Genomic DNA, 14001 nt, shown 5'->3' with positions numbered 1-14001 from the left:
TTATTTAATAACTGTAGGATATCTGCAGGTTAGTTAGGATGTGGGCCGTAGCTGAACTGACTCTTTAGTGGTGTCCTATGACAGGACAGGAGGCAACAAACTCAAACTGAAACACAGGAGGTTCACTCCTTTTTTACTGAGAGTGACTGAGGATGGGCACACATTGTCCAGAGAGGTGGTGGAGTCCTGATTCCTGACTATATTCAAAAGCTGTCTAGATATGATCCTGGGCAAAAGACTATAGGTGACCCAACCTCTGGAGCCATACAACAGGAAATGTCACAAACAAAAAATGTATAACACAGAGGTAACACACAGAGAACAGAAAGTATTTCCTAGAAATATTGCTGATTCTGTTAATAAAGAAGATGTCTCCAGCTATAATGTTTTGACTTTTTCATTTTATGCTTTGATCTACTGAGTGATGAAAATAACACTATCTTCATTTTCACATCAATTCCTTTGTTTCATTAATATCAGGTTCACAGTGTTATAATGAAAAGATTGCAGCATAATATAATATTAGGCAAATAAAACCCCAGAACTCACTTCTTAAGCAAAGTCTAAATTTACTTTCAGAACCATGTGATTGATGCAGAAGTGATAGAACCTGTTTTGTACAGGCGGTGCTCCTGCTTTTGCATTCTTTGTCAGAAAGCACTGGCTGTTAAGCAAAGTGTCTTGAATGGTGATCATTAGTGCATGAAGTATAACATTATGTCCTGTTCCCACTCTGCCCTGCACCAATGGGCAAAAACAATTTAATCCTGCAAAGGATAAAATTTCATAGAACTAGATTTTGTTGTCAAGTATTTTGGAAGGTGTGAAGAAGTAGCTTTATACTTGTTAGACTTTGTAGTTAGTTCTGCTAATATTGATGGTGCAGCAGAGTAAGATCTTGGTTCCAACTAGAACTTTCATTTGTGTCCACTTCGTTGCTCACATGCAAATGCTTGAGATGACACTGCTTACTCTCCGTTTTGTTGATTATATGTTCCCTTTCATTCATATCACTCCAGGCCCTTTGCTTGACAGTCCTGTCCACCACCACTTCACAGGGCTGCTAGTAATTATTTTCTTCCCCACATCATTTTATTTAAGTCCCTTCTTACCAGATCATCTGTCTACCTTTGCCCAACTTCGTGAGGTGGATCCCATCTCTCCTAAACAGATGTTATCCTCCAGTAGAGTCCTATGGACATAGAAACAACAGCCCTGTTGCCCATGCCAGTTCCACCACCAATTGTTGACAAGCAGTATCAGTGCCCATCCTCCTCTCACCCTTTCACCCAGGGTGAAGAACATCACCCTGGCTTTTCCACTCAGAGTATCCAATAGATGAACTAATGCCTTGGAATAGCATAAATAAAATTGTTTGATTATTTGCTAGTTTTGTTTTGTGTAACAGTTGCACCTGCTAGTCTTGTCACAATAAAATCTTTTCGGAAGTTTTGTTTGGTCTGTTGTTTGTGAATGTATTGTGGTTGCTGTGTGTATTGATGTGTAGCGCTGATGTATAATGTTGATATATTGTCCACTAAGAGTAAATGCAGTTTAGAAGTTTCTGCAGGTCAAATTAGTAGGTAGAGCAAAGTGAGAGGATCATGAATTAGTCATTCAGACTAAGCACTCATATATTGTCTGTGATCTGCTGGGAATATGAAATTTTATTATCACAGTTGTTGACTACTACTGTTCTAAGTACATAATATCTGATTGTCATATTGATTTTTTTTTATTATTTTTTAAAAAATCTTACCAACTTTCTTTGAAGGAGTTACCAAGAGTTACCGCTTTTGTTGGTTCCTTCCAGTGTGTATCTCTTCGTACTTCCTCTCTCTGTTGCTTTGCTATTGTAAGGTTTTGCTACTGGAAATTATATGTGAATCCAGGGAATCAGCTTATATACTTCGGTCTGTGCCTTTCAGCTGACTATTCCTTCCATAATCTGTGAAAAGATGAGAAAAGAGGATTGAAATTCATGCTGCTAACTGAAATATTTAGCAACTAGGCCTTATATCATCAGAGTGTAGCTGCCTACTTTGGTATCCCTAAGACTCTTGGGAGACTAAACCCAATCAAATAGTGTTTAGTAAGAAACTGATGTTCTATCATGAAAATTAATAAAATTAATATCTAAAAATTATTTATAGGTTTCCTTTTTTTCCCTCCTGTGAATAGCATGTATAAACTGCCTTCTGCTTTGCTGCTGACATATGTAAATGGTTTCTTCGAAACAATAACTTCTCTTGCAATTATTAATATAATTTTTGTTTATGCAAAAATTGAAAAGGCATGCTTATCTAAGACTCTAGTGTATTGTTGACACTGGTTTCCATTTATACAGTTGTCCTGAAAGCAGGGTCCATCCCCCAGAGTGCAGTGAGCTGATCCACACACAGAGTTGAGGTGTTTGCTCTAATATCCAGTTCTGTGCGGAAAAGGGAGCAGGATGGTATTCCATAAGCAAGCTCAGCTTCCTGAAACACAAGTTGCTACTTTTATACACAGAAATATGTAACCTTACTTTATCTCTAATAATATTCTATAGCAAACATGACTGGTTAACTACTTCTTCACTTCCATTTGAAGTGACAGTGCTTAAAAATTTCACTACGCATACTCAAAGAATAGGGGGCTGTTTGTTAGTAGAGGTCCCACTAGCCTATGGGTGGGTATTTTAGTGTGTTGTAGAGCATTCCTCTGCTGACAGTGTGTTAATATGGTGAGTCCAGTCAGTGTTTCTACCCAGTGCTCAAGGCCCTATCTGAGATAAGTTGTGGGGAGTGCTCCTTCCCATCCCTTCCATCTGTTTTGCAGGCTTATGTCTCAAGGTCGGGCTGCTGACTGCTTGGGATGTGTTTTTCTTTAATTCTTTAATTCAGTGCTGTGTAAACTCTTGCTTTATTTCTGCATGTCTCCTTGTTCTCTTTTATGTGATTCTTCCCCAACATTTTACTTACTTCAGCTACTGACATCAGCTACTGACCCAAGCATTCTGTGTTCTTGAAACCTGATGTTCTGAGGAGCTTTCTTTTATTGAGAAACATGTTATGTTGCCAGAAATTCTTAATGAGTATATTGGTGATTCATCAGTAGATAGAATCCTAAGATTAACTTTTTATCTTGACTGTTAAAAGGCTGCCATTATGTTACGTGATTACGACATCTAGTTCAGTTTACCTTATGGGGTGTTTTATTTAGTCTTCCAGAGGAGGAAAAAGAAATTTCCTGCTGCACTTGAAAGTAAATTACAGGCTTTCATTTTCTGCATTGAATTAAAGCTTGCTACATTGTTGTTCTAGACAATAAAGCTTAGGTAGTTGAACTAAACTTTGCAAACTCTGGTACCTTAAAAAAAGTAAATTAGTTCAGGTTGAAGTAGTCCAGGAACAAAATAAACAGTAATCAGTAATCATTAACCTGTCACATTTTAACGATCTCACTTGATAAGTAATTGAGCAAGTTAGACTCTTAAATCAATCAGTCTGGATATTTCAAGTCTAGAAAACAGAAAAATTCTGACTAGAATTTGAGTGTGTTAAAGAAGACTTTAGGTAACTTAAAGGACAACAGGAAACTGCACAGAATATGCTCAAAAGGGATAATTTTCAGCATAGTAGATTTGCCTGAGTTCTCACCGTTAGACTGAAGAAATACTAATCTTGTCATATCCAGCAGCTGGGCTGGGGCAGTATCTTTTTCCCACTTGGAGGGGTTAATTAGCCTTCTTTCAGAACTTGGCCTGTTTAGTTTACATTCACATGATGCAACAAGCACTGGGTAGACAAAGCAAAAGCATTAACAGAGGGATGTGTCCAACTGCTTAATTAGCCAGAATAAAAAGGATCTTTGTCATTTATCTGTAACTTGTGATACATTTGACAGTCCCATTAAGCAAGGATGATGTCTTTTCTCTTGTAATATGCAGGGCTTTTACACACATGCAGTATCAGTGAAAAATGAAGAGATTTCATTTAGATTATAAAAATGTTTTCATGTAATTGCTCACTATTGTTCTGGTTTGGTTTGGTGGGCTTTTGGTAGTGGGGGAAGGGCCCCAGGAGTGGTTCCCCTAAGAAGCTGAGAAGCTCCACCTGCCCCAAAACCAGCCAAGGAGCCATTAGAGGGACAATAGATGCACCTCTGCCATTAACATATGAAAGAACAGCTGTAACACCTGAGCAGAGAAGCACTTGGGAGAGAACAGCTGTGCTAGGGAAAGAGAGCAGTGCTGGTGGTTGGTGAGGAAGAAGAGGAAGAAGGTGCCCAAGCAGAAGTTTACCTGCAACCCATGGTGAGATGGCAGTTGTCCCCCTGCACTCATGGAAGAACGTGGTGGAACATTCCCTGAATGCACCAGGAGGGGTGAACTTGGCCACTGGACTTGGATTTTGTGGCCAGAGGATTTGCTGCCAGTGGACTCTGCACAGCTTTGGAAGACCCCGGCACCAGTGGAGTTGGGTGTTCCTGAAGCAGCCCGTGACTCTGTGGGAAGCTCAGGCTGGAGCAGCTCCGGACCTCGTGGGAAGGACTCATGAAGGAGAGGTTCGTGGAGGACTCTGCCATGGGAGGGACCCCATGGGGAAGCAGGGAAGGACTGTAAGGAATCCTTCTTCCTGAGGAGGAAGGAGCAGCAGGAACCACCAGCCTGTGAACTGACTCTAAACCCCATCCCCTGTCCCCCTGTGCCGCTGGGGGGAAGGAGGGAGAGAAACCGGAACAAAGTGATTTGGGCCCAGGAAGAAGGGAGGGGTGGGGTAACATATGCAAGCCCAGCTCTGTGTGTTGTCTCTGTCCTGTGTGTGTTTGATTGGTGTGAAATTAAATTACTGTTTTTTCCCCAAGTTGAGTCTGTTTTGCCTGAAACCTTAATCGATGAAGAACCTTCCTTGTCCTTTTTCTTGACCCATGAGCTTCTAGTTGGCCTTTGTCCTCCCCATCCCAGAGTGTGTGTATGGGGGGAGGTTGAGTGAGTGGCCATGTAGTTGTTTCTTTGTTTTCATGTTAGGCCCAAACCACGACAGAAGAATACTATTTATTATAATATCTGGCTTAATTAAGTGAAACACTTTTTATAAGTCAGTTAGATGTAGTTTGAAGTTTACATTTTCCCTTAAAAGCCAGTTTCATTGCATTTCTTCTTTAAGGATGTTGATCGTCTTGCAACTAAAGTTCTTTTTTGTTAGCAGCGACTTCATGCTGCACAAGGACTGAGCAGAACATGAATTACTTCAATTTATAAAATGTTTACAGTGTTTAAGTATCAAACTAAAATACTCATGTCATTAGTATTCCATTAGGAATGTTGCCATTGTCTATGTCATTTGTTATGTTTTGGAAACCCCAGAAATCTCTTGGTATCCTATTATGCTGTGCTGCAACTCTCTTTGAAAGGTATAATAATCACTGCTGTGGTTATTATTTCCATATGTATGTTTAAGCATGTGTATAAGAGCATAGGTTCCCTTTTTGCCTTTGTTTACAAAAATAGTTTTCTAAGTCTCTGACTGAATTTATTTAAGCTCACACATTTACATTGTGGATGAGTTTGGTCTAGTACCCCTACATGTGTCTTACATGGCACAATGTCTTGTCAATTTATCTGCAGAAACTTTAAGATGATTACGTATTGGAAAGTAAAGATTTTCTTTTTCTAGATATTAATGCTGGAAGTCAAATGTTCTCATGAATATTGGAATTCAGGGAAAAACTTGGTTTTAAGTTAGGCTGGACTGTAGCAGTGATTTTGTTGTTAAATCTTTAGTCTGGGTTAATATTTTACAGTAAACATAGAAGCAGAGAATTACAGAATGGTTTGGGTTTGAAGGGATCTTTAAAGGTTATCTAATCCAACCCTCCTGCAGAAAGCAGAGACATACTCCTCTAGATAATGTTGCTCAGAGCCCTGTCCATCTTGACCTTGAATGTTTCCACGAATGGGACATCTGCCACTTCTTCTGGCAACTTGTTCCAGTGTTTCACCACTCTCATAATAAAATACTTCTTTCTTAGACCTAGTTGGAATCTAGCCTCTTTTAGACCCTTACCCCGTGTTCTATTGCTAAAGGCTGCACTAAAACATCTGTCCCTGCCTTTTTTCTATGCCCCTTTAAGTACTGAAAGGCACAGTAATGTGTCCCTGGAGCCTTCCCTTTTCCAGGCTGGACAACCCCAACTCTCTCAGCCTTTCCTCGTAGGAGAGGTGTTCCAGCCCCCTGTTCATTTTAGTGGTCTGCCTCTAGATTAGTTTCAGCAGGTCTGTCTTCACTCTTTACAGAAGTGGAGCAGAGGAGCAGAATCAACTCTTTTGACCTGCTGGCCACACTTCTTCTAGTGGAGCTGAGGATATGATCAGTTTTCTGGGCTGTGAGTGCACATTGCTGCCTTATGTCCAACTTTTCATCTGCCACTACCCCCAGATCTTTCTCTGCAGCATGGCTCTCAATCCCTTCATCCCCAGCCTGTATTGTCACTGAAGGTTACTTCTACGCATGTGCAGCACCTTGCACTTAGCCTTGTTGAACCTCCTTAGGTTCACAGGCGCGCACTTCTTGAGCTTGCCCAGGTCCCTCTGGATCGCATCCCATCCCTCAGGTGTTCAACTACACCAGTCAGCTTCGTGACATTTGCAAACTTGCTGAGGGTGCACTTGATCCCATTGCCTGTGTGACTGATGAAAATATTAAACAGTACTGGTCCTGATACAGACCCCTGGGGGACACCATTTATCACTGATCTCCATCCAGAAATTGAGCTATCCACTACTCTCTGGATGCAACCATCCACCCAATTCCTCATCCACTGAACTGTCCATCTTATCAAATCCATTTCTATCCTGCTTAGAGAGGAGGGGTCAGATGTGATCCACCCAAGGGTACTGGAGGAGCTGGCAGCAGTTCTTATCAAGCCACTTTTCCTTGATCTATAAGTAGTCCTGACTAACTGGGGGGGATTTGAGGAGGGGGTGGTCCTCGTTGACTAAAGGTTAGCAAATGCTATGCCTATCTAGAAGAAGTGCCAGAAGAAGGACCTAGCCTGGCCTGTTAGTCTGACCTCAGTGCCAGCAAAGTTATGGAGCAGGTCATCTTGAGTGCCATCAGATGGCATTTACAGGACAAGCAGTCAATCAGGCCCAGTCAGCATGGGCTTTTGAAAGGCAGGTCCTGTGTGACTAACCTGATCTCGTTCTGTGACAAGGTGACTCACTCAGTGGATGAGGGAAGGTCGGTGGATGTTTTCTGTCAGTAAAACTTTTTAACAGTTTCCCACAGCAGAAGAGGAAACAGCCTCTAGTTGCACCAGGGGAGGTTTAGATCAGATACTAGGAAAAATTAGTTCCCTGAAAGGGTTGTCAGTCACTGGAATAGGCTGCCCATGGAAGTCATGGAGTCACCATCTCTGAAGATATTTAAAAGAGGTACAGACATGGTACCTCTTTTGGGACATGGTTTAGTGGTGGATTTCATGTCTAGGTTAATGTTTGGACTTCATGATCTGAAAATCTTTTCCAACCACAGTATTTCTGTGATTTTGTGTTGTGAGGATCCATGACAAAGGCCTTACTAAAGTCTAGATAGATGACATCTTTTCTTGCTCACTGAGATAGACGCTCCATCACAGGAATGCCACTAGACTGCTCAGGTGAGACTTGCTCTGGCTGGAGCCTTTTTGGCTGTTTTGAATCACTTCCCTGTCCTCCACGGGCCTTTACATAGCTTTTAGGAACGTCTGTTTCATGATCTTCCCAGGCATAGAGGTGAGGCTGACAGGTTGGCAGTTCCTAGGATCCTCCTTTCAACTCTTTAAAAATGGGAGTCATGTTTCCCTTTTTCCAATTGCTGGGATGAGTGATGGAGAGTGGCTTTCTATGAATAGCTTCTGCATTTCCTTCTTACCCTTTAGTTTGACTAGCAGATCCCACCTCAGTCATGCCTATCTCTTCCTCCCCTCCCTTTCTTCCTTTCCCTTCTCCCCTTTCCTATTTCTTACACCTGGAGATCAAGAGCTCTTACACTTTATGGAAAGCAGCCTCAGAGATCTGCCAGCTTTCTTCTGCTCCCTTTTCCATGAAGGCAATTTCCCAGGAGATCTTACTGAGAGACTCCTTAACAGCTGGAAGTTTGCTTTTCTAAAATTGAAGGTCCTGACTTTACTTTCACCTGACCCATATCCCTCAGGACTGCACACTTCACTGATGCATGATCGCTGCAGCCCAAGCTGCCTCCAGTCTTGATGTCACTGGTTAGCTCACTTGCATTGGTGACCAACAAGCCCAATATGACATCCCCTCTGGTAGGGTTGTGTATTACCTGGCTTAAGACGATATCCTTGATGCATTCCAGGAGTCTCTTGGATTGCCTATAGCTCGCTGTGCTACTTTTCCAGCAGCTGTTGGAGTGGTTGAAGTCCTCCAGCAGGATGAGATTGTGCAAGCGTGATGCTTCCTGTAGATGGAGTAAGAAGGCTTTGTCAGTAGGCTGCTTTTGTTCATGCAGCCTGTAGTAAACACCAACCACAAGGTTCACTTTGTTCCTTAGTCCCTAATTTGTATCCATAAACTTTCAATGTGGTCATGGCTATACTCCAGTGAGAGCTCTTCACGCTCATCATTTCTGGATGGAACACTCGGGCACCCACCAGTATCCTTACTTGTTCCTTCTGAGCACTCTGTAGCCATTGACAGCCACACTGTAGCCACTGGATTTGTCCCACCAGCATTTAGTAATGGCAGCTAAGTTGTAACTTTCTACTGGCACAGTGGCTTCCAGCTCTTACATATTTATCCTGTGGACATCAGTTTTCATTGTTAGGATTTTTAACTTTTCAGTACTCATCTGTGAAGTTCTGTTCCTTTATTCTTTTCATTTTGTATCCTGATTTTTGTCATGCATGCTGCAAATAAGTAGAGGATTCAGCCAACATGACAGCCCTGAGAATCTGTTGGTAAATCTCAAATAGATTTGATCAACAAATTATCAGCCTTTCTGAATATTTCAGAAGAAGCAGTTAAATCTGTTAGGTAGCATAGGCATGGTTCCATGGAGTTTAAACCAATGATGATCCCAGTTGGCAAGGCCTTGCCCTGTCTCCCACCCCCATTATAGCGGTTTCCTGCTTTGTACTGACTACATTTGAATGCTGAGTGAGTCAGAGGTAGTTGGGAGGGACTGCACAAACTGAGCTTTAAATCAGCTTAAACTGCTGTGGATCGCAGCCTTGAAAGGAAGGTCTGTTGTTGCATCTGTCTAAGTTGTCGAGCAAGTTGTTGGAATTTTCTGAGAGGCTCTGAGGTTTTTTTTGATACAGTAATTAATTCCTCCTAGTATACATTGGCATGACTCTGAATAGACACATTTTTTATAATAGTTTTGTTTCCAAAAAATAATAGAGGTTTTTTTAAGTGGAGATTGGTATTTGTTTGTGGGATGGGGGTGAGGATTGTAGTTTCTCCATCAGCCATCTTGGTCGGTTCAGTTAAAAAACACAAACACCTGGATAGGGCATTCGAAGTATTTGTCGATTTATTTATTTATTTATTTATTTTCCATATTAACCTCTTCTATTATGCATGGCAATACTACTAATTTTTAGTGACATATGTCTTTAGGCTGCCAAAGTATTCTATAGCTAATACAGGTTAATAGAGATTAAGGGCAGTTACATTTTTAGATCACAGCACTTTTTGTTTACAGACTAGTAATTTGTATTTGCTTACTGTAATTCTTCACAAAAGCATAGTCATTGATTTGGAAGGTACCAGATGAAGAAGGTTATTATTTTCACCAGTTAATCATCCACTGCTTAAAAGTTAAAAAAAAGAAGAAAGTATAATTCCTGATTTTGAATTAATTTTATCGCCCAGTTAATTGTATAGACATTTCTGCTGAGTGAAACTGAGGAATTCCATGTTTCAGTCTGTGTTTCCTATGAAGGCATAAGTCATCCGTTGTTTTCTTTCTGATAAGATTTATTTTTAAGGCATTTTCCTTGATTCTTAAAACATTTCTGTGTTCTGAACTTTCCATTGTTCCCTGTAAACATATGGGTCACAATTTTAGGTACTTTTCTACCCATGGTGTATTTCTGGTTTTAGTGTTGAAAAGTTTTTTCTTCTCAGATTTCGACTACAGTGGTCTTTTTAATATTTTCTACTGAAGAAAGTTATTTGAGTTGCTTTTTCACTATGACTCATTTAATGCCTTTAAGAGTTTGCTTTCCAGTTTACAGCCCTTTATTCTGTAGCCTGCTAGAAAATTGACTTTGAGTTTGAATGTATAGAGTTTTTAGCTTAATTCAGTAAGCCAGATAAAAAACAGTTTTGAATGATGACCACTTATTTACAAGCTGAGGGAAGATTTGCTTCTGATTTTCTAAATGATCTTAAAGTGATAAAAGTCATAGAAGTGATATGTTTCTGCACATGTAAATATAAGATACTGTGAAAATAAGTAAGATAAAAACCCATTTGTACTGATTTATCTGCTAGTAGGGGGAAAAAACTTTTGGCTTGTACCGATGTCAATAGCGGCAATTTTTAAGATCTATATAGAGATAATTGACAAATTAGTATGCTAATATAAATAACACAATTTTTAAAATTATTGTGCTGACCGTCTAATTTTATGTTTTTCATTTTATTCAGAGATCACGATGCAGACATCAGAGACTGGGTCGGATACAGGTTCGACTGTGACTTTACAGACATCTGTGGCTGGCCAGGCAGCAGTGCCTACACAGGTAGTACAGCAAGTACCAGTTCAGCAACAGGTAGGTGGCTATTAGTTTTGAGAAGATTAAAAACAAAAAAATCAGGAGGGATAGTTTTTTACAATGTGGTGAAGAACCTGATTTTGTACAAGGCTGCTAAGTGAAACTTTCCTACTCTGCTTTTATCCATTTTATTTTACTGGAGTTAAAGTAGCCAGAGAAAGGCAAGCTGTTTTCAGGATCTGTTACTTAACATAAGCATGTGACAAGCAACAGTAGTACACATAAATGATTCTAACTGTATGTTATTATAGAATTAATGTAATAGCTTATAGAAGCTTACTTTATTTGTGTTACTGAGTACTTAGGGTTTTTATTTTAAATAATGAATATGTTTCTGATATTATATGCTATACCATTTCTCCTTTGATTTGGACTTCCATTAAGAGCAATGTGATTGTAAAAACAAAAAGCACTGTCCTTGATATCTTTAGCCTTTACCTGCAGTTCTTTGCACAGTGTTCTTAGAGCATTTGCAGTTTGACAATAGGTAATCCATTATCTGCATTTGCCAGGAAATTATTTTTGTAGCAGCCAGCACAGTGCCACCTGTCTTACATGAGACATTCACTCACCTATGCAGCACCCACAGGCTTTGAAAGGAGTGGTGTCTGAGGAAAATGGGGAGGAGAAAAGGAGAAGTATGGAGGTAGAAAACAGGAACTGCATGTGAAAGCTGAGACACCTGTCCAAGTCCTTTCCAGAATATGCATACATTAGCTGTCCATGTGACATGTACTGTGGGTGACATCTGATGATGTTTTTCTTGACTTCACAGTTTCAGAATCCATAGCATGAGAACTGAACATAGTTCATTAGATAGTGTAATTTGATTCTGTGCCAGTGGAACACTTTTCCCTATATTAAATTCTTCATTTGTTTGTTTTAGAATTCCAAGTGATACCTTTTTGTGTATGTGTTCCACAGTCTCATCCATTTCACTAACAATTTTTTCCTGATTGACAGACTCAATTTGTAGTTGCTCATAGTTCCATTACTATGCTTTCTGCTTATATGTTTATGTATCTTTTACGATACAAGTTTCTTAAAAAAAATAAAAAACAGAAAAACATTGAATTTGCACATACAAAATTTTATTTAAATACTTTTGCATTTGCTGCGAAGTCACACCAGTGAATCAACAGTTGTTTGAAATATTTGCTCCTGAATTCAGACTTTTAAATCTTTCTTTCTCTCTTTACTCAAATGTTGATTAGGAAAGAGACTTTTGAGTAGTGTGTTAGGTTTTAATTGAAGGTTCCATTGTGCTTGGACTTAGCTAACCTTTGTAGGAGATTTTGTCTGCTTAACTCTTTGGCAAGATTTGTGAAGTGCAAAATGTTTTTTCTTTATGAAGTATTATCTGGATAATTTGTATGATTTTTATGTTCTTTCATGATGACAGATGTTTATAGATGTAGTTTGTTATTTGTTCCTTGTTATTCCTGTATTTCAGCTTTTAAGATAAAAGATGGCTATTTGGTTGTGCTGCACAGTTGCTGTTTTAAGCAAATAAGATATACATATTATAGTCTAATATTACATACTGGGTTCTATTAATGTGAAATATTGATCAGTGTAAGGGATTGAAGATCGGTAATCAGTTAGTGGCATGTGGGCTACTTTGTACTATTATAGTAATCTTTGGATTGTTTGAACTGTTAAGGATAGAATCTCGTATGCATTTCTGTTCTTTTTTTGTCACAAGAAAGTGCAGAACAGGACTTCGGTGTTTGTATACTGTGCTTGTGCAAAGTTTCTGCCTTTCTGAAAACTTGTAGGATAGAATTGGCTTTTTTTTTCTCCACATAAATAACACATTAATTTTTGTCACCAACTGTCTGTATCTTTTCAGAGGTTATTCCAGTTATGCGTTATTAATGTAATACTCATGTCAAAAAACAGAAGCCCAGAAGTAGATTGGTTTTTTACTTGCTTGATCATACTTTAATGAGAACTGGAAATTTTTTTAATTGATATTTTATCACAGGATGTAAAACTGTCCCTCATCAACCTTACATACGTCTCCTTTAGTACTTCTGAGATTCTCTTTGATTGAATATTTCATCATTGTTTTGGATTATTTTTTGCAACGGGGATTTTAGATTATATTTTTCCAGTTGACTGCTTAACACTGGCCATAGGAATCTGCATAATGTTTCAGAAAGGAAGGCTAACGGATCTACCCATCTAAGGAAGAGGAGTTTTTTCAAAATTTTGCGGAGATTGAACAAGAATGTTAAGAAATCTGATGCAGACAGTGCCACAGTGATTAAAACTTGGTATTGTGTGGGAGATTTGTGTAGGGAGAGAGGAAAATGTACGGAAGTGGATGTGTGGTGAGAACAGGAAGAGTGAAGATGTGAATATGGTATGCCAGCAGGAAACGTGATGAAGAGTGTATGTGGGGTACGTAATTTCAGTTGTATGGTTCACAAAACAAAACAAAAAAGTAATACCAAACACTGAAACAATCACTGTGTGGAGAAAATGTTATGTGAGGAATTGTCTGCATATACTTTGCATTTGTTTAAAGTTAATAGAGGCTTTAATATATTATTTGGTAAAAATGGGCCAATTTGCCTAAACAAAATCAGGAGGAGTGCTAATTTAATAAAGTCATTCTTTTGATGGCAGAATGGCTTATTATTTCTGCACCTTCAGAGTTACCAAAGTTGGAGGAAAGCTTTAGTTGCCTAGTATATAAACTACGCCTTCATTTTTTCCGGTGGTTTGTACAAGACATGCATAATAATCTCAACTGTATCCAAAATATGTGAGCATATGCACATTTGGAGTATATCCTTTTGAGGATATAATTTACTAAAACAATAGGGAACTTCTTGAAATATGTTAAATTCAAAGGTACTGTAACATGTCTGTGTAAATGCAACCATTTGGAGTAAGCTGAAACTTCTGTATTATGTTTACAGTAATTTATTAGTACTTTTTAGTGAATAATACCATTTCAGATTAAAAAAAGAAAATCAAAGCAATATACAGTATTTATTTTTTCCACATGAGGTCTTTGTTTCCCATGTTTCCATTCCTGTAAATACATCACACTCAAATGACATTCATACATTAATTTGGGGTAGTTTTCATAGCATCAGTGAGTTTTTTAATGCTCAGGAAGTGTATTATATCTATTTCAAAATTGAACACTTTTGCCATGAAGAAGAGCAAGCTGAGTAAGTGGAAGGGTGGACTAAGAGCCTTTCTGCATTGAAG

General features: G+C 39.0%; 1 protein-coding gene across 2 annotated transcripts in view; it reads left to right on the top strand.

Annotated features, from left to right (window-relative positions):
- Window positions 1-14001, top strand: part of RFX3 (regulatory factor X3) — a 122559-nt gene that overhangs the window by 43848 nt on the left and 64710 nt on the right. For both annotated transcript variants that reach the window (XM_051642356.1, XM_051642355.1), the window contains exon 2: window positions 10646-10770. In XM_051642356.1, the coding sequence (XP_051498316.1) occupies window positions 10654-10770 (117 nt within the window). In that variant the 5' untranslated portion in view covers window positions 10646-10653. The remainder of the gene's footprint in view (window positions 1-10645; window positions 10771-14001) is intronic.

This window comes from Apus apus, chromosome Z (assembly GCF_020740795.1).
Source record: "Apus apus isolate bApuApu2 chromosome Z, bApuApu2.pri.cur, whole genome shotgun sequence".
Taxonomy (NCBI): Eukaryota; Metazoa; Chordata; class Aves; order Apodiformes; family Apodidae; genus Apus; species Apus apus.
Note: the sequence above shows the minus strand (reverse complement) of the source record. Positions and strands in the feature narration are given on the sequence as shown.